The following is a 20,440-nucleotide window of genomic DNA, read 5'->3' on the forward strand; positions in this document are numbered from 1 at the left end:
AGAGGAGTGAGATCGGAGGAGGGCTGGCAAACGCGATTCCCCCACCAGTAACAAATTTTATTGTGTGATTCTGAATTGACACACTGAGAAGATGCAAAGCTGTGCGATCACCACATCTTGAAGATGACATGAAAACAACACAGTAAGTTTAAATCATGTACAGACACCTAAATATATATATGCTACTGCGTTTTAAATCATAATTTGTCAGTTATGATCTGTAGAAGTCAGGATTTTCTCAAGACTGAGCTCACGAGCTTTCAAAAGCAGTATTTTCAGGAATGTCTCAAACCAAGTGACAAATATATGCCAAGGGTTTTGCGTGCCAATATTTGAATGTACTTTGGATGTACACGCTTAAAATAGCACCAGCTTCTGCAGACCAGCGAGACAAAAGGAAATCTCAGACTCAAGCCAACAAATGCTATCTTATACAAAACAAAGGAATGAAAAATGAGTATGCAAAACCACACAGAAACGTAACTGTGGATGTGGTTTTAGAGGCTTGAAAATCTTCTGGTTTCTAATGTATATAAACTCGTTATAAAGTGTAAAAAATGCTGTGTCCTATAAATCACTGACTTTTTAAGGTCAAATGTTCACATTATTTAGTGTCCCATCCATCACTTCTGGATACATGAGGGGACAAAACCCAGTACAGATCACTTCTCACCATTTTTTTCGCAACTTTGGTTATACAGTAAAATTTGACGGTGCACGACTCTACACAGCATCATTTGGAAAGCTTTAAAAAAGAAGGGTTACTTACCCTACAGTAACCGTGCTTCTTCGAAATGTGTTGCCCACACAGATTCCCATCTACGTGCACATAGGCCCCATGTGCAGGAGATTGGATTCTTTCTGAATAGCAGTGTCCACTGGGGCTGTGCCTGCACCCAGTGTGTCCTTGCGACCACTGTACCTGAGGGCATAAGGGGTATGGCGGCTTCAACCACCACTCAATTCCTTCACCGATCAGAAGCCCCTGTGACAAGGCTCAGGGTTAGCACAGGAGCAGGACCACAGAATCTGTGTGGACAAAGCATCTTGAAGAACCACAGTTACTGTACAGCAAGTAACCAATTTTCCTTCTTCAAATGATTGTCCATACATATTCCTTTTAGGGTGGGATTCACCTTACCTGACTTCAGCTATCTAAAAATCTAGTCATTTCACTATTCCCTGCAGGCAGTGGAGAGACAGACAGAGACTCCTCATGAGGAAGAGCCACCTCACCCGGACTGGGGTGCCCAGGACGGGAAAGAGGGCAACTATTCACCTCGTTCCCAGGGCAACCCTGTATCATCATCAACCACAGAGTGAGCTGGGTGCTGACCTTTTAGATAGGCAAAGTGACGTGAGCTGAATCCCACCGCTGCTGCAACTGTGACCACGGGACGGGGCAAGGGACTACAAAGTAGCCCCACCAACATTGGCATCCCAGCAGGAAGCCCACAGAAGGGAAAATGGAAAGTGAAAGACTGAAGAGCCCTGTACGGTATTTCAGGTTCTGGTACTTGACCCAAACCATGAGAAGATTATGGCTCAGTCCTGGCTGAATGGACTCGAATGGAACCCGGAGGATCCACTTAGCCACCTGGTAATAAATCTCAACAGAGATAGAAACCCATCTGGACAATCCCTGGGAGGTTCCTGAATTTTCTTTATAAATGCCACAAACAGATTGGAAGATTATCAAAAAGTGCGCTATGTTTTTTTTTTTCCTGAATACAAGGCTCAAACCCTTATCGTGTCTGGAATATGAAGCTGTGTATCACCACAGGCAGGGAAATGGTGCTTTGGGAGTGCACGTCTAGAATGGAGTATATGAGGACAACACATCTTGAAGAAGAATTACTCTATGTTTACAAAGAAAACGTAAACGCATTATACTACTGGTGTCTTATCATACTCTCAGAAAAAATGGGAAAACAATAGAGAAACAGCTATTTATAGAAGACAGTACGTTCACGTACCTTGCTGGCTTCCACCATTGTAGGCAAGAGGCACATATTAAGTTCCGGACGCGGAGGACGAATATTGCTTTTTCCCCCTATTAATTTCAAATTTTCACGACATGGAAAATAAGGTCCAAGAGACACTGTAGTATAAGTTAGGATAAAATAGGGATATATTAAAAAGGTCAATATTTGCTGTCAGCAAGGAACAGGATAAGAGTAATAATAGCGTAAGAGAACTTCAAAATACAATCACTGAAATACCTACTTGGGATATTACTGTGGTGGTATGTACAATGATTGTGCTGTAGAAATGGAACCAGAGTATGTAGGAAATCATGAGGACTTAAAAGTACAAGCTCCTTGAGGACATCTACAAACAAAAAGTTGTTTTTGCTATTACATATTGTTATTTCTTAACAGCAAACAAATTTATTTAAGGCTCATGCATTTGCAACCTCTCTTTCATGCTGCTTTTCCTGAACTCAGTGTGCCCCATGGAGGAAGGCTCTACTGTGAATAGCATGTAAAGGGAACACCCCTGAACCAGCCAAGATTCCCTTCACCTCTGCCACTGGGAGAAAACCTGCTCAGTGGTAGATCAACCACCAGTGAGAGGGGTGCCAGCTTGTAGAAAGTGGAAGCTCAGTAAAATTACCCTTTTTCCTTCTTCTTAAACATAGCGGGTTTGATGCCTGGAAAATGTCAACCAGTAGCAGTCAGGAGGACAATGAGAAAGGCACTCAAAATAAGGGGAAGATGCACACAAGTCACAGCAAAAAAGGTCAGTTGGGCACAGGTTCTGGCCTTCATCAGCATGCATAAAGATGCAGATTATAGCTATAAAATAATATTTTAAAGCCTAAACTAGAAAAAAAAACCTAGAATTTTTTGAAGTAAGTTTTCTAATGCAAAAGAGACACATATATAATGTCTACATCTACAGTTTAAAAAAGCAAATCCATTCTATTCTACAAGCTATTTCAGCTTTACCTTTATTATTACTCTCTCCAGAATTGGATCATAACAATGAACGCTAAAAGCTGTATTCAGCCTAACGTGGTCACCATGCACCCCTCTGAGGGGAGCATTAGTATTTCACTTTTAATGTAAGATTTGGGATTTGATTCTAAACCGACTGATGCCTGTACTCTGGAGTTACTCCTTAATCACACCCCTTCCCTTATCAGGTAGCAAATTGTTCACTCAAAATGCAGGCTGACTTTCTGTGCACACAGTCTGCATGCCTAGGGAAGTGGAGACATTAATTTTAACCTGACAAAACCAGAATGATTTAGAATAGGACCAACGGCACTGTCAATGTATTGACAGTATTAACATAAACAATTCCAATCTATAGAGTATCTACTAAGCACGTGCACTTGCAAAACTGGAATTTCAATTTCCAAGCATGTGACTGCCTAGAACAGGTCCTTCCTGACTGCAGTTGCACTGTGACAACTTACCAATACAAGCGTTTCTAAGTTCCGGAGGACTATAGGAATTTAGCAGAGTTAAGAGCTTATGGGCAAATTCGATTCGCTCCTGCCACTGGATGAGAGCTTGCTTCACATCTGCAAATGCAAAACCCACGGAAATCTCTTCAGTTCATTTCTCAAAAGCTCATTACATAAAGAACAGAATTACACTGCTGAAGTATCTCATTTTCCCCCAGCCTGATTTTCATCACTCTAGAAATCTGTCAAATCTCCTCGGTCTACTGCTATTAAATCTAATTAATCTAGTTTCATATTATGTCAATAAATAATTTAGTAAGTAACAATTTACTAACTGTTAATAATTGTCTCTCCTAGTGTATGGGAAATTTTTTAACACAGTTAATAAGCAAGGTAAAATACTAGGGTTTGGGTCCTGAAAATTAATTAACAGGCAACAGGCATAATCCTTTGACGAGTTATAACCAAACCTTTTCTTTGAAGGTAGGGACGTGTCGATTTAAGAACCGAAAGGAAAATAGACAGAAGTTCTACCAGGTCTCCAGTCACATGGCAAGCTGTGGCCTCGTGGTACATCATGTGCAACGTGTTAAAGGACTGTAAAGAAAAAAGGCCAAAACTAAGTTGTCAAATTAACATCCTCATTATCCTTTCTGTTTCTATCCTACAGATACTGCTTTTGCATTTATTTTAATCTCAAACAAGATGGATCAAAATATACTGTGGTAGATGTAATCATGAAATCACTCACAGGTAACAACCTTTAAAAAGAAAACATATCTGTAGAGAAAATCAGTATATTTACAAATACATTCTTAAAGAAAAAAATAAAGAGCGGGGGCAGGGGGGGCGGGCAGGGGGGAAAGGGACAGAAATAGAGAAGGAAAGGGAGAGAAGAAATGAACGACCAGGTATCCTCTATAATTGCTGACCCTGACATCTAGTTTTGGTACCAGAACACCAAGTAGTCTTGTACGGAGGGAGTGGTTAATCTGAAACCCGCCTTTGGTCAAAAGGCTGGTTTTTGCTCTTCTCACCTCACCCAAAAACTGGAGTCATACTAAATTTTTGTCATGCGAATGGCAGAGGGAAACAGAATTTGTAAAATTTATTGTAACATTAACCCCTCTGCAAGTAGCTACCACCCATCTCAGAAACGAGCATTTTTGTGAGCACATCCAATACAGCTGATAGAGAGAGGAGGTTAAAAACTACCTCCATTTCTTTTCAAGGTAAAAGCTTTCTATTAATGGCTCAAAATAATTACAGAGGTTTCACACAATTATCTAAAAGCCAAAAAGCAAAGCGTTATTTGAGAGACACGGTATTTTTATATACCTGAAACCCCAATCTTTCTGTGTCAACACACATCTCAGGGTATTAGAGTTGCATGAAGACGGATGTGGGTATGTGAATTTGGGGAAAAACCATAAGGTTAATATAGATGCTAGTCATTTTTCAAACTGCTCTTTAAGGACATATGCTATACAATTTTACATCAGATGAATTACTTCTCCTTTTATAACTAATACACCTTCTGGGCATCTGTGATTTATAGAAAAATTGGGAAGGAAAAGCAACTCATTTCCAAACTGCAAAAATCCTAGCACAAGATGTAAGAACAGATATTTCATCTGCTGGGATATTTTAAAGATAAAGAAATAGTAATTTCATTCCCCATAATGCAAAATCGCGATAAGCTGTTTTCATATTATCCTCTAGATAAAAGATACACGACCAACCCTGCCAAGTGGGAAACTTTTCTGGACATGACAAGCCCTTGATTCTTTGCCACGCAAAACACTTCCAGAGAATAAGTGAAAATACAAGGCCTGGTAATTTCAAGCTGTAAAGCAGCAGTAGTTTAATCTAATTTCTAGCAACTTTTTACATAGAAAAGTCGCACCTTATATTGCACATATTTATAAACATCTATTGTTAATATGGAGCAGAGTTAACCAAGCTCTTCTTTTTTTATACGTATGTATATATCTTAGTCTACTTATGAGTTTCATGTATTAATAGCTACAGCTCAGTTCCTAACATTTTAGCCCAAGTTTACTGAATATCAGCATTTTCAAGACAAAGAAGAACACGTATTAAGGAGTAATTAAGTTAATTAATCAATAGCTTCACATTTAGAACAAGCTCCTGAATACTCAATTTTCAAACAGCACTGCAGTGTCATTATTTTAATTTTCCAACTGATTTTATAATTCCAGCTTTTTTTAATCACACTTTTTCCCAGAAAATACAAACTAGTGACATAAAAGAAAGTTAACAGGTTTTTTTATATATACACCATATAAAAGCAGGATTGGAATCAACCTCAAAGCGTCATCAAGTCTCATCCATGGGCCTTAAGGCAGGCTATATATCATCTTCATATCCTTGATGTTTGCTCAAAGTCCTCCTGACGACTTCCAAATCCCATTTACTGTGCAACTACAGCTACCTCCTATCCACCTGTCTTGCATCATGGATTTCTATCAGTTTATTTCTCTCTCCCTGAATACACCATTATACATACGTCAATAATGAACTGCATCTTACTTTTACACTTTCTCCAAGATATCCAGACAATCTTGATTTTTATTCTTGTTCTAAAAAGGATCTAGAGACCTTCCCCATTTTGCACTGCCAGTATATTTAATAAATACACATTCTCATCCCTCAGCTCAATAGTGGAAGTGTTGAATAGAATCCAAGACCCATCTTAAGAAGGATAAAGAAAACCAAAACCAAAAACCCACTGGATGTGCCCTTTTCCAGTCTTTGATATCTCACTCATCTTAAAGTAGCCACTAACTTTTCAGAGGTTTTTCAGCAATGTCTTTTAGGCTTTTCCTATGTTACTGCAGGACAGTATGAGTGGATCTGCAGAGTGAAACCACTGGTGGGCAGAGGCTTGACACTGAAACTGTACCCATTTCAGGACTGTGCTATTTCTTCTTTTTTTCCTATTTTGAACTCTCTCTGGTCTGGTCTCATGGACCAAGTACCCATTTACAACTGGAATACACTACATATGCTCCAGAAATGCATTTTAGGTTTAGTTTCATCATAAAGAAATCCAGCTTGTGTGTTCTTAGACAACTCCCTCTTGATAACAAAAGCACAATAGGTAGGAAAGATCAGGAGAAAGGCCTCAGAGGTGCCTCAAAGAAGCATTCAGAAATATTAATCACAATTGCACCTGAGCATCCTTCAAGTTACTTCTGTACTTTAACCTGTTGCCTTAACCCTTCTTACATAGTAATAATTGGTGTGACTGCTCAGCCATTCACTCACAGTTGAACTGTAATAAAGAGAACTGACACAAAAAAAGCATAAACTCGCTCCCTCTCAACATCACCTGTTGGTGGCTTTCCCTCTGTCTGGAGAAGCAGGGAAACATTTGCTTCATCTTCTTTTCACTACTAAAGAAATCTTATTAAAGACGACAGGGGAAGCAGCTATGTGAAGGAAACCAAGACTGATTTCTTCCCACTCATGACATCTCTTACTACTTGAAACTATTTTTTCAGTCCTGATCTGCTCGCCATTGTGAACCTCAGAGCAATTTTACCTACCCTTGATATAGAAGACACATCACTCTTCCTATTTAAGCTACAGCCTTCTATAGTTATCCTAGCAAACCACTGTTATCAACTAACCTGGGATCTTTCTCCTCTATTAAGATTTGTATTGCCTCAAATTTACTCACTTAACCTCCTACATCAGTGTTTAGACATACAAAATATCTGGTAAATCTTTTTTTGTCATTCCTACGATCCTTATGATTGTAAGGTTTTACATGTACACCGGTGCTTAATCAACATATTTCATAGGATACCACATTAAAACAATTTAAAGCAAACACAGTGTCAGGAAGGAAGGGATGACTTCATGAGAAAGTGAGATGTTTATTATAATTAAATGACAAAGTAATTACCTCAGTCATCAGAATCAATCCTCTATTAAACACAACAAGAAGTCTGTCTTCATCAGATTCTAATAATATTCTGAAGGCACTAGGAAAAAAATCCAAACATTGAGAACACTGAAAATTACGTATCGTCTTTTCATAATTCATGCTCTATTTTGGAAAATAATCACAGAACAAAAGTAACTGCAAAAGAACATAATTCTTCTCTTCATTTCCATACCCCCCCCCTTTTTCATTTGAAAAGGCCTCTGATGTCAAACTTCCTTTATGTCAACTTTATGTTATCAAAAGTAATTTATAAACAACCTTTACAGAAATATTCCCAAATAATGTCTGCAAAAACGCTAAAAAAATGAGGAAAAGAACGTACTTCAAAAGACAGAAGTTTATGCTTTTCAAATGATACATTTAAATAGGTTCAGTTAAGCCTGTTTGGACTTTAAAGTGTAAAAAAAATATTCCTATCAAAGTATTTTATGTTTACGTAGAACAGAAAATAAAGGATTACACTAATGAACAGTTCCTCTCAATACAACTCTTCCAGAGCGTCTGGGAAAACCTGGTTGCGCTCTGCAACAGGTGACTGTGTGTAATCCCCCCAGGTAACACAGGCCTTGCTGCCTTTTCACAAGAACCTTTCAATGCATCAAAGAGTTTAATTTAAAACCCCAACACCTGACCTACATATACAGGCAATTTATAGTTATGCTGAAAATACCCAAGCAACACTTTCAGATGGACTACTAAGAGCAGAAATGAAAAACTATTGAATATACAATACCATAAAACTCCGTCCCACCAGCACAATTTCTGGCCTGAAATAACACATGTCAACAGCAGCAGCTGAAATTACTGCTTTGCCCATCCAGACTAACCACGGTAGGCTGAGAAAATAATTTAATTTTAAATGCTGAATTAGAACATTGATTTATTTGGATTTAGTTTTTCCCAAGGGCTCTACCTATGCATTTTTATCACAGTGTTTCTTTCTGAATCCTAAAAATATATATCTTGGTTTACACCTGTTTATTGTAAAATATTTGCTCAGTTTCTGAATTTTCAGTCGATAAAATTCTGAAATAAATTGTATTCACAAACAATGGATTTTGGGAAAAAAAGTTACAACTGTAACTTTCTGTCTGCTTACTTCTGCATAGAAGTATCCCTAAAACTTTTTCATCAAACAGAATATCAAAACAACAACACTTAATTTTTATCATCCTTCACATTTGAAAAATACAGTTCCTATTCAAACAGGATTAAACTATTACACTAACTTTGCTGCTAATGTACCTTATTAAAGTAGTCCAACAAGACCGTCCATCCAAGCAGCGCAGGTAACAGCTTATGGTTGTTTTCTTAAATTGCTTTATGTCTTCTATTTCTTCCTCTCTCATGTCTGGTCTCTGAGCTACAAACAGTTGCATGAGGTTAAACAGCTCTTCTACTGCCTAAAACACACAAAAATAGTAGGTTAGAGTAACCTCTCTCAGTATGTTATGACTCTCATTCTATTTGTATTACTTCTACTAAGTAACACACAGAACAAACGTAAGTAAATTTAGATGGGAATACATTTTTAAGCATTACAACAAAGCTATAAAATCAGCAGACAACATTTTAACCTTAAATAATTGAAACTAAACGGTTCTTAAAAACTAAAATTTTGACGCAGAAATTGTGGATATTTCCTATCTGTCTTGAATGTAGTTTGCTTTTAAGCCATCACTGTTTACTGTGTGGATAAGGACAGAGTATTTGAGATAGCCCTTCTAAAACCTTAAATGGATGTTCTGATGCTTCCCAACAGCATAGCTCATGGCCACATATATACATATAGATAAAAAAGAATCTGCAATCCAGATCCATGTATCCAAACTTCTTAGTTTTCCTTAAGGAATGTAGGGGGTTATCTACATGGTGCATGGGTATGTGCATTTGCTGATGACAATATTATATTCTAAGCAACAGAATTCAGAAAGCTGCTTATGTTAAAACTCACTGGAGACCCACACACATGGGAAACACTAAACACAGCAGAGTAACTCAAGTCTCTTGCAAGGTGAACTGAGACTTCCGAGGGGAGATGCAAACAGTGAAAGCAGCAGGAATACTCCAAGGACTGGCAGAGTATAAATTTACTCTGCAAGCTGAACTAGACAGAAGTTCAACATACAAGATTCCATCCTCCTCTACATAGTGGAGAAAATATTTATATTCTTTCTGTTCTTGTACACCTATAAAGGACCTCAAAGCAGTACTCACTGAGTAATCATACACAAATGTGTATTTTGCCTCTTAAAAAGCTTTGTAAGCCTGTTTTTTCACCGTTTACACATGGACTATTTTAACTAGTAGCTACTCTGTATGGCAAGTGTCATAATGTTGTGGAGACAGGGCAACTCCCATGTACCACTGTTTTTGCAGAAGGTACACAAGTGTTTCCCAGGTGATCAGCTGGCAATTCTCTGAATGCAACAGGCTGAACCTTGGCCCTGTTTCAGAAACTGAAAGCAAAGAAGAAACTCACTAGGAATTCTTCCCACTCAGTGTGTTAGAATGCATCACGCTCTTGAGAGCACCATTAAAGGCAACTCCTTGTTTCTTATGACTAGACTGGCGTACAGAATACTGAAGAACAGTGGAAACGCAAGTGTCAGCTTCCAGAAAAAATACCATCTGCCTGCCAACTGCTACTCTGTGAAGAAGAAAATCCAGAACAATCCCCCCACAAAGGACAGTAATTGGATCTAAACACATTATTAATTACAGCTGGAAACCAAAATATAACACTTTCACCACTGGGTATGTTAAATAAGTCTTTCCATCTTTCATGAAAAGAAACATTCAGTAAGAGGGGAACTACTAACAATGAAATAGTGATTTTTGGTATGAATCTACTTACTCCTGGGTACTGACTGGCATGCGGCGTGAGATTCTTAAAGGCCCACTGGATATTCTGGTGAGAAGCCAACTGCCTGGTGAAAGCCGGGGACTGCTCACAGCAGAGGCGCAGGATGCCGTAGTAGGCAGGCAGCATCCCACGGTTGAAGAGCACCACATCCTGGTCGTCATGGTCTGCGAGGATGTAATTGAAGGCAATGTTCTTCGTCACCACGGGATTCTGTACAATAAGGCGTACGTTCTCCGGACAGTCAACACACACATTATACCAAAAAGACAGCAAAGCCTGTTTGTTGTGGTTGGTGGCTATCGCCGGCTCAGAAAGTTTAGGCTGGAAAAGGTTCCATAAGTCCATGAAGTAAGTAGAAAACATGAGTTTCTCTGTTTTTGAGATCAAACAGTATGTCATGAAACTGAAGTAGGGCACAAGTTTTGTAGTGCCGTGAACAGCAGCATCAACATACAGCTTTGCTCTTGAAAGAAGGCCAAGAAGCACATTGTAGACTTGATGAAGAACGACCGTGGTATCTGGACTGAGAGGGAGATCGCGTGTAGGGATGTGCAAAGAGCGGGTCGATCGGAACATCTGACGGAAGGAATTGCTTGGAATAAGCGACACCAAGAGATAGGCTGCAGCTTCAAATAAAAACAGATTTGTTACACCTTTAGGAAAGACATACATGCTTAACAGCCATTTAAACAGAAATTAAATTACACTGTATGTTCCATTTATAGATCCAAAGCATTTTACAGAATACGTATATTCACACTAGAGATGAAGAAAAAAAAATCAAGAGCGGACAAGACTAGCACAAAGCATGGTGAAAGTGGTGCTGAGGTTTGCCTTCTGACCTTGTCACCCTATAGTCCTGTCTGCTGCTTGGTTCTAGCTGTTCTAACACAATCATCTCATCACAGAAATAAATAAACCAGATTTTTTTTTTAATGCCTAAACTGTCTACTGCTTGATGAAGACGTCATTACCTCTTCAGAGATGTTTACGACAGGAGTTTGCTGCAAAGCTTTACCTCCAGGTTCCACATCTCCCTCACCCACAGAAAATCTATTCAAGTTCATTGTGGCCTGTTACTGGGAAATCTCCTTTATAAAAAAAATTTAGACACAAGAAAGGCTGAAAACATGATCTGGCAATCTGACAGAGTGATTCCGGGCAGAACAAATGAGAGAGCCAGGACGCCCTGGAGTGGGGAAGTAGCACAGGCTTCTCCTTGACCCACCAGCTCAAATGACTCAACTAAAGATTAGGCTGTAAGGGGTGAAAGACAAATATGTACTACCTACAGTACAACTGTGTGATGGACACTATAAAGAACCTCTTTTTCTTCTTTGGCTTTTCCTGGATCTTGTAGATTAACCACAGAAGATAAAGAACCTACTAAGTAAGTCTCATTCAAATTATGAAATCAAAGCACAGTTTTCATCAAACCCAGGCAACTTGTTTTGATGATGCACCACAGTTGTACTAACATTTGAAAATACAGTAATTCTAAAACAACTGGAAAAGGAAGAAAGGGCAAGCACAAGAGCATGCATTTCATTTATGACAGGAATACCTGCTACAACAGAAGAACAGTTTTCTTCCATTTAAATTAACTTACAAGTTCTCACTCTGGGGTAGTTGTGTGCCAGAAGAAAACGTTCAACCCAGTTTTCCATATTTTGCAGCACCCAGCTATGAGCTAGTTTATTTCGAGGTGTTTGCACGGCCAGCCAATCCAGGCACTGAGATGGGTTGTATTCAATGACCTGAAAGAGAAGTGGAAAAAAAATCAAAAGGAATACATTAACCTTGATATTATGTACTGATTATATTACAAATAATGCCTAAAACTTAAAAAAAGAAAAAAAAAAATAATAATCAAAAGCACCTACAAGACTGAGGTGCTCTGACAAACAAAGAAAACCCTTATTTAAATTTCACTGCTTTGTGCTTCTGAAACCTGTTCAGAGGTTTTGAAAGCTCAATCCAAGTCCAGGAATTTACTCTACATATCCTTTCTGCATATGTTTAGATTTAAGTTGAAATGTGAAGCACTTAGAAAATGGAACAACCTTGTCTTTATAAACAAATAAATCATTTTTTTTAATAGTTAACACGAATCTGTAACACCAAGACAGTTTTTTTAATATACATTATATCAAAAGAACATAAATGGTATGCAAATATGTTTACATAGCTTCCTGCTGAGGGTGGCTATTATGGTTTCTAGAAATATTCAATTTCAAGGAATAAAGTCATCCAGTGCTTTTCAAAGGTAATGAAAAGCCCGTGGAGTGCAGTTGTACAGTCAGCAAAGCCTTACAGATAATAAGGAGAAAATGTAGCTCCTTGCGCCCTTCTGACTCTGGGTACTTGAAAATTTATTGGCATATTATTATGCCAATAAATATAGTTTGTTCATTTGCTAGTTTTAAAAAACTGTGTTCTTTTTACCTTGAGGCTCAGGTGCCCAGACAAGGAGAAAGGAACTCTAAGAAACCACAGGCAGTAACTGGATTGCTCAAGCCGTTCCCAACTACTCTAAAACACCCGAAGAAAGTGAGAAGCTGACACGACCGAAACTCTGCTCATAAAATTTTCATCTCAATTTAAAAATAAACACATTAAGAACAATCTCCTCTTTTTTTTTTTATTTTTTAGAAATGACAAATGGATCTGTCAGGTTTCCTTGGCAATAGATGGAGGGTATCTCCAAGAAAGGGACTATCGTTGTTCACTGTCTTCATAGCTTAAATCACTTTTTACAACTTCTAGAAACTGGAGGGGTTGCAAATGTAGGTTCTACACCCTAAATCTGTCTATGCATTAACTACTGGGCCTCTCATCCCTGCCTATGCAATGTGTATCTCCAGTCAAGGGAAGGATAATGTCACTGGCAACAGCAGAGACTGAGCTGATGACCTGCACTGCTAAAACCTTGGCTTTCCAACAGAAACCTGTCACTGACTTGCTTCATCTGTAGGTTCAGTTTGTGTAGTAAGAATAAGGAGGGAAATAAAAAAAAAAAAAATTAAAAAAGGATTGCTTAAGCGGTCATATACCTAAACTGTGTGGCTGACCAAGACATGAAGCACAGATACTTACTACGTGCCACAACTTGCAGATTGTCATAGGAAGTTTAACTACAAAACCTCTCTTGGAAAGGTTTCCTTATCACCGAGAAAAATTCATAACCTACCACTTCCCCGTATACAGAAAGCAGTTAAGATGTCATTCTTGACCTTGAGATCTTGTGATTGAACTCCCTTTGCCTGAGGTACAGCAGTTACAGCTAATTCACGTCCCTATCAGACACCCAGCAAACACCTTCCCAGACTACTTAGTGGTTCCTAGCCTGTAAGTGCTCCTAGCCAGGAGTAAAACATTTTTGAGCAATCCATATTCTACCCCACAGTGCTTCAGTGGGTAGGACAGGTCTGGTTTTACCACAGCTCTCAATTCTGCACAGTAATAATCTTCTACAAACCCCAGCCCCACTTCTGAAGTAGTATTAAAGGAAACGAACGTTCAACAGCTTGTCCTGTACAGTCTTCAGGCTGGACACACTGTTCTTAGTCACAAAGACAGTAAATTGTAATGGGAACTCAAAGAACAGTTTGCTAAAGTGAAAACTTGAAATTCCTAATCTATTGCTCAGGTCAAGGAATTTATCCCTGTGCCAACTTGGTTAAAAAGTCTCTTTCTTGCTTTAGAAATGCAACCAAGAACGCTCCTGCACCACAGCAATTATCCACTAGATTCAATTTAGTGCTATTTTATAGGATAAAAATTTAATTAATATTTTAGAGGAGAAAAAAAAAAGTCAAACAAATATTCAAAGAACAAGCACATCATGGACAAAAAAGCCCTAACACACGATGGGCCCTGAAACATTTTACAGTCCTTGCAAAAGGATGAGAAAAGTAAGTGGAATTTGCCTAGAGGAATCATTCTAAACCCTTATCATGAATCAAGTAATTTTTCATTGAACTCAAATTTAAAGTTACACTGAAATACCGGTTAACCAGAATGCTGTTAAAATAACATTAAAAGTTAGAGCAGGAGTTTTAAATGTCTATTAGCTGTTGTGGTTTACTTGGAAGAGAAACAGTCATTTTAAAAAATCATGAATTGATGCAGCAAGGATGACAATCAGATGTAAAACCCTTTCATAGACATAAAAGAACGAACAAGAGAAAAACAATTTATAGCTTCTCCTTTCTTTTACATGTTGTACCTCCCATATCCTCTGCAGAATGTAAGAAGCAAAGGGTGGCATTCCTGGAGGTCCACCAGCAAATTCCATCAGCATGGTCAACAATTTGAAAAAAGGATTGGCTGCCTGTAACGCAAAAAAAAAAAATCCACTTCAATCTATTTCCTTTAATCCACTAAGTTTCTGAGAGACTTAACCCCACCCCCCGCCCCAATATTTGCAAAAAATATATTTCTATGAACTTCTGACATGAACATTTGTATTAATTTAATCCCTTATTATTTAATCTGTAAACAAGGCACACACATATATATACACACACACACCTTAATTCTATTGTATCCACATGTGGATACAGTAAAATCAAGCCACTTTTTATAGCTAGTGCAAGGCAACATGATCCTACTAGATTGGATCAGTCTAGTAAAAGTATACAGTAACAAGGAAATAACAGTACACATTCAGACATTATTCTGAACAAAGCAGGGAAAAAAATCATCAAGCTGTAAAGTCTGGAAAAATTCATCCAATTATGCTGGTTTACATATATAAAACATATCACTATTTCAGAGAAACTATTATTTTTATGTATTTGCATAACATGTAACATGGCTCCTAAAAAGATTATCCAAAAGCATCCCATTTTGAGGGTTTACACCGATCATTATTATTCTCTGATTCTGTGATGACTGGCATACTGTTTTCCTCTGAAATCGCCAACATTTCTACTCTAACATGTTGGATCTAAAATAATTTTTTTTTTAAAGTTTGCTAAGACTCACCCAGTTTTTAACAATGCTTCAATAAAGTGGTTACTACTATTATATTTTTTGTACCTCACAAAAATGTCTCTGGTGCACGTGTATATGTGCAAAGCCAAAAAAGCATCAAAATGTCACAAATGTTAGCATGACAGGAGGGAAAGTAGACTGTCATCTGATAGTGCCCATTCTATCACACAAAGCAAAGCTGTCATGAGAATGATTTAGTATGTGCTTCTTTTCCAACCACGATCATGCCTCCTCTGCTAGACATGCCCTAAATTTTTCCTGATTATTTTTTCTTTTCTGACAGCACTATACAAAAATGTCCTTGTGTGAGCATACACTTTTCCACTCTGTATATATTTTTCACATGGAAACCATTTGGAACTCTCAGTATTTTTGTCATTACCAGGGCAAGAATTGATTCTGACCGAGAAATGTGTTTGCATGCACAAAACTGCAAAATAGTGCCCCAAAACTTGAACAACCAGACAATAATTACATATCTCCACTTAGTCTAGCATACATGTTGTATTGTTACCAATTTTTTTAAAAAATTCATATAGATGGAGAATCTAGAAATATGTTACTGCATACCAGATTTCTGCTTTAGAAAACTTAATATACAGTGTAGTTAAGACTTCATTTAATGTCACAAAAACTTCCATGGATCATCTTCCATGCAATATTTTTGATTAGCAAAGGATTACTGAAGTAATTTAAAACAGAAAATATTAATAAAAATTATTTAATATACAGGTATTATGTTTACATACCTCAGGAGTCAACTTTGCTATAGATGTGAAAAGCATGGACACAATCTTAAAAACAAAACAAACAAAACTCACTTAGACTTGTGTTTATTCAGTTAAAATAATAAAAATCACTCCATTACACTTATTAGATAAGATTTGCAACAAATAGCTATAGCTTCTGATACTTACATGTTCTGCGAGTCGATTATTGTACCGACACAAACTGAAAATGAGGTTGCAAGTTTGCCTGATGTTGATACCATCACGGATATGTTGAAACAAAAAAGGAAAACCCTGCAACAAATAAAAGTTAGATATTTGTATGCTGTCTATAATTACATATGTACACATATACATGCATTTTTTCTGAGGTTTATACAGTCATATTTAAATGAATTACCTTTCCTCCTGTCAGTGCTGCCATGTCGTTTTGTGACAAAGTCAAATGCCTAAAATACAAAAAACCTTTATCACTTTACTTCAGAGTTTATTAAGTAAGGTTGAGGAGAAACAAAGGACTGAGTGTTAGCTTACTTTCTTTGGTATCACAATACACAAGAAAAAATAAAAGGTATGGACACATAAACCCAAACAAAAACAGTAAATATTTTGTACTTAGACCAAATAAAAAAGGAAATCCAAATGTGGGCCACTGAACATGTTCAAGGATTCAGCCTGAGTCTTTTGTTTGGTCAACAATGAAAAAACATTTCGCTTTTAAATAGTTAAAAATTTAATGGGCCCTTATACAAGCTCATTCATGCTATTAAAAAAATCTCTAATTCCTGTCTGAACTAGCTTAGATTAGAATTGACTCTGGATTTTCAGAAGCTCTTGCCTTTCTGAGCGAGACTGTTCAACTAGGAGAGCAATCAGGGCAATCATCTTTTCAAGTGCAGCAGGCCTGTATTTTTCTTCTGCCAGAGAGAGTATATCTTCCTCTTCCTCCTCTTCCTCCCCTTCTTCCTCAGAAAGCACTTCAACCTGTGGCTGAAGGAAAAAACAGTAATTTCAATGTGGACATTTGGAGCCTTAATTTCAAAGAGCCTGTAGACGGTTTTGCATATCTTCTGTCCTCTCTTTTATTCAAAACAACTTAATAAACTTGAATTACTCAAACCAGGTAAATATCTAATCACCTGACTGTCATCTTGAAGCATTCATTTCGCATAAGACAAACTGTACGTACAAATGCAAAAACTAGGCTGGTTGAAGTCACTACACAGCTGGATAGTGGTCTAGTTAATAAAAATGCAAGTAAATTTACAAGTTTAAGTTGTACAATAGGAGTAAGCAAACAATTGTTACCATTAACAGAATGATGAGGACAACTTTAATTGCTTCTACTTAGTATCTGTTTCTATACTAAATAGAAAACTGATCTATAGCCCAGCAAATACAGTATCTTTTTCAAGTATTATATTCACTAAACCATTGAAAAAAAATTGTAGGAGTGAAGAAATTTTAATGTAACAGCTGAAAGATGGTTCAAGAGACATAGCACTAATGATCACATGTGTAAAATATAAAAGACTAGTTCTCACTATACAAGTTATTTGAACTTACATTTTCAGGTCCTTTAGTTCCCATGTAGAAATGGACCATTGTCGATATGGCTTGCAGTGAAAGCAAAAACTGGCTCTGAAATAGGTAGATATTGAATTATTGGAAAATACACACACGCATATACATACCTAATTCCCCAAACTACAAGACTATACTTACTTCCTCTTCTCCCATTTTGGCAAATTCGTAAAGAAAGGCAAAATATTCTGTGAGATGTTTACTGTGAGGCTTAACACCATGCTCCATGATTGACAAGAGTGTCTTCACAAAGCGTGTTACACAAGAGCGACTGCCGATGTCTTCCACAGGACCATCCATGTCATCCGAACTGAAAACAAAACCCAGTTTAGGTATTTCACACAATACATGGAGCATAAAATCATCTTGAACTGGTCAAAAAAAACCCCAAAAAACAGAACAAAAAAAAAACCACACCCAAAAAACAACCACCCAAACCACACACACACAAAAAAAACCCAGAAGAACTTTCAGTTTTCTACTCTGTCCTACTATCATACTCAGACCTCTAACTGTTTGTCTTGTGCCAAGCACAGCCTAGATAACAACAAGGCTTAACCTAAGGGAGCAGCCATCACTCAAAACATTGAAAAGTTAATAAAATCAGTGCTTTGAATCAAGATTCTAGTCAGGGAAAGAATTCTTTAAAAAGAATACCCCCACAGTATTAGGGGATCTGATACTTAAGAGCATCTTCTCAATTTGCATTCAAATTTCCTGAGTTTGAAGAAAAATGCTGTTCCTGCTCATGGTACATAAGGAAAGGCAGTCTCCTAAACACACACACAGGACCCTGAAAGGACAGAGAACCTGCACTTTCAACCTTATTCCTCCGCTGAAAGTTGGATCTTATCACTGAACAGAACAAGTGACAGTGTCTCTTAAAGTAAGGCTTCCAGAGAAAATTAAATTCTATTTTTTGCCATGAAAATGCTATCTTCAAGTCTTGAATTTTGTTATGGCAGTATAGTTATTACAAACACTGCCATTCTTGCTCTGGAAAAAAGCTATCATCAAGATCACAAGGTTAATGCAAGAGATGAAAGAAAAAACACTTTCTTCCTCTTCTCATTATGTATTAAAAAGAATATTTCATAATTGGAGACAGTGTGACAGTTTTCTTGATAATTAGCATAACAAAATAGAATCCAATATGGGCTTTTTTTACTTTTTGACAAAACCTGTGATTTAGCTACATGACAGAGGACTAGACTCTCATCTCCAACTTCTTTTACTGGATGTACTAATTAAAGTTCGCACCTATATGCTGCCTCTGGATCCAATTTACAATGTGTAAGTAGTGAGATTTACGCTGTGCTGAAAACCTAGTCTAAGGGAACAAATGTTTCAAACAATTATCTTTAGACACTGGCTTTTCCAACCACAATGGTATTTTAAAATAAATCACGATTATTTTGGGTAGAATAATAAAGAACAATTAAAATAGTATTATTTTAGGTTTACAAGACCGTGTTGACTAATTCATTAAAAAAAAAAAAAAAAAGAAGTTGCTGTAATGCATGTAATAAACAGGAATTTTCAGGTGGTGTTATTTTACCAGTCTTCCATTCCTGGCTGGAGATAAAGGTGTGCATGCACTGGCCTCAGTCTCTGTATCACATGAATACACAAACGCTGGAACATCTGCAAATGCACAAGTAAATGAACTCCACATGTTCACTCTTTTACATAAATCTCAATACATATTTTCTAAGCAAAGACTGTTCTCCAAGTACTACTTCCAGCCCTATGTTATTTCAGAGGTAAAGCTGAGATTGAGATGCCCACATTCCATTTCTTAGTGTACTGACACATTGTATTTTAACAGAATTAGTCAAACGTGGTTTTATAAACAGATCTGATGAAGGAACCCTAAAAAACCCAGTTTTTAATATTGGTGTGCACTGTACACTACTGACACCTGACTTAAGACTGCTGCTCTTAAACATTACTTTTTTCTTCAATCTCAATTTTCTGAAATGTTTATAGATATTTTTGGCAAGATTTTTCTACTTTGCCTCTGTTTGTAACAATTTATGTGAAAAATTTAAGGAAATTCCTTCCAATAATTTTAAATTTATAAAACATTCTTCAAGGATTAGAGCTCTGCCTAAGATCTTGTATAGAGTACTCCCATGAAATATATTCCCTTAATAACAGGTTGCATACAGAAACCATGTATGGTTCTGTACAAAGACATTACTTCAATAATCGGAAAAGTTAAACCAATTGAAGGGTTCAGGTGAGATAAAGCAACTGCTAAAGTTTTTCCTCAAGTTTTTACTTAAATGACCTGCACAGAAAGTATAAACTATTAATAGTATTTGTATCTGTGAATATTCAAATGCTACCAATGCCGGGCTTTTTCAATTTTAAACATTTCAGAAAAGGGTATTAACAAAATTTTGTGGCATGATGTTATAAAATTAGATCTATCTACAAAACCCAAAGGCAGCTGTTCAGAAGTGAAGCTTTCCATTAGGAGTACTGAATGCACAGATTATTTTTTCTTTTCTGAATGTGTTTCTTGTTGCATTATTGTTGAACCAGTTCAGAAGAAAAATCATTTTTAATACAAAGTGTCCAAATTTGTAGAGATCATGTGAGAGTTGCAGAAATATTAATTTCTATCTCTCGTGACAATTTGTGATCCTAACTGTATAACTACAGCACTGTAGTGATAATGATTTTGTGTCAAACAACAATAATGCTCCCATGGCCAAATATTTTCTCTAAATCAGATGCAAGAGTAGGAAAGAGTAAGATAATTACAGCTATTAATAGAAACTTCCACGATCACTGTACGTGTCATAATAATTGTCCGTTTCTGTTCATGGGCCAAGCAGTCACTTGACTTAAAGGAAACATTTTTT

At 37.1% G+C, this 20,440-nt stretch overlaps 1 protein-coding gene across 1 annotated transcript in view; it reads right to left on the minus strand.

Annotated features, from left to right (window-relative positions):
• Positions 1-20,440, minus strand: part of USP34 (ubiquitin specific peptidase 34) — a 123,066-nt gene that overhangs the window by 5,622 nt on the left and 97,004 nt on the right. The window contains exons 59-75 of the mRNA XM_026844686.1: positions 19,126-19,211; positions 17,709-17,877; positions 17,550-17,624; positions 16,822-16,973; positions 16,384-16,432; positions 16,173-16,277; positions 16,005-16,049; positions 14,486-14,590; positions 11,867-12,014; positions 10,249-10,883; positions 8,637-8,794; positions 7,350-7,428; positions 3,886-4,012; positions 3,425-3,532; positions 2,227-2,331; positions 1,977-2,101; positions 770-922 (exon numbers count right to left, since the gene is read on the minus strand). Coding sequence (XP_026700487.1) covers positions 770-922; positions 1,977-2,101; positions 2,227-2,331; positions 3,425-3,532; positions 3,886-4,012; positions 7,350-7,428; positions 8,637-8,794; positions 10,249-10,883; positions 11,867-12,014; positions 14,486-14,590; positions 16,005-16,049; positions 16,173-16,277; positions 16,384-16,432; positions 16,822-16,973; positions 17,550-17,624; positions 17,709-17,877; positions 19,126-19,211 — 2,424 coding nt within the window. The remainder of the gene's footprint in view (positions 1-769; positions 923-1,976; positions 2,102-2,226; positions 2,332-3,424; positions 3,533-3,885; positions 4,013-7,349; positions 7,429-8,636; positions 8,795-10,248; positions 10,884-11,866; positions 12,015-14,485; positions 14,591-16,004; positions 16,050-16,172; positions 16,278-16,383; positions 16,433-16,821; positions 16,974-17,549; positions 17,625-17,708; positions 17,878-19,125; positions 19,212-20,440) is intronic.

Source organism: Athene cunicularia (genome assembly GCF_003259725.1).
Source record: "Athene cunicularia isolate RWA chromosome 3 unlocalized genomic scaffold, athCun1 chr3_part1, whole genome shotgun sequence".
Lineage (NCBI taxonomy): Eukaryota > Metazoa > Chordata > Aves > Strigiformes > Strigidae > Athene > Athene cunicularia.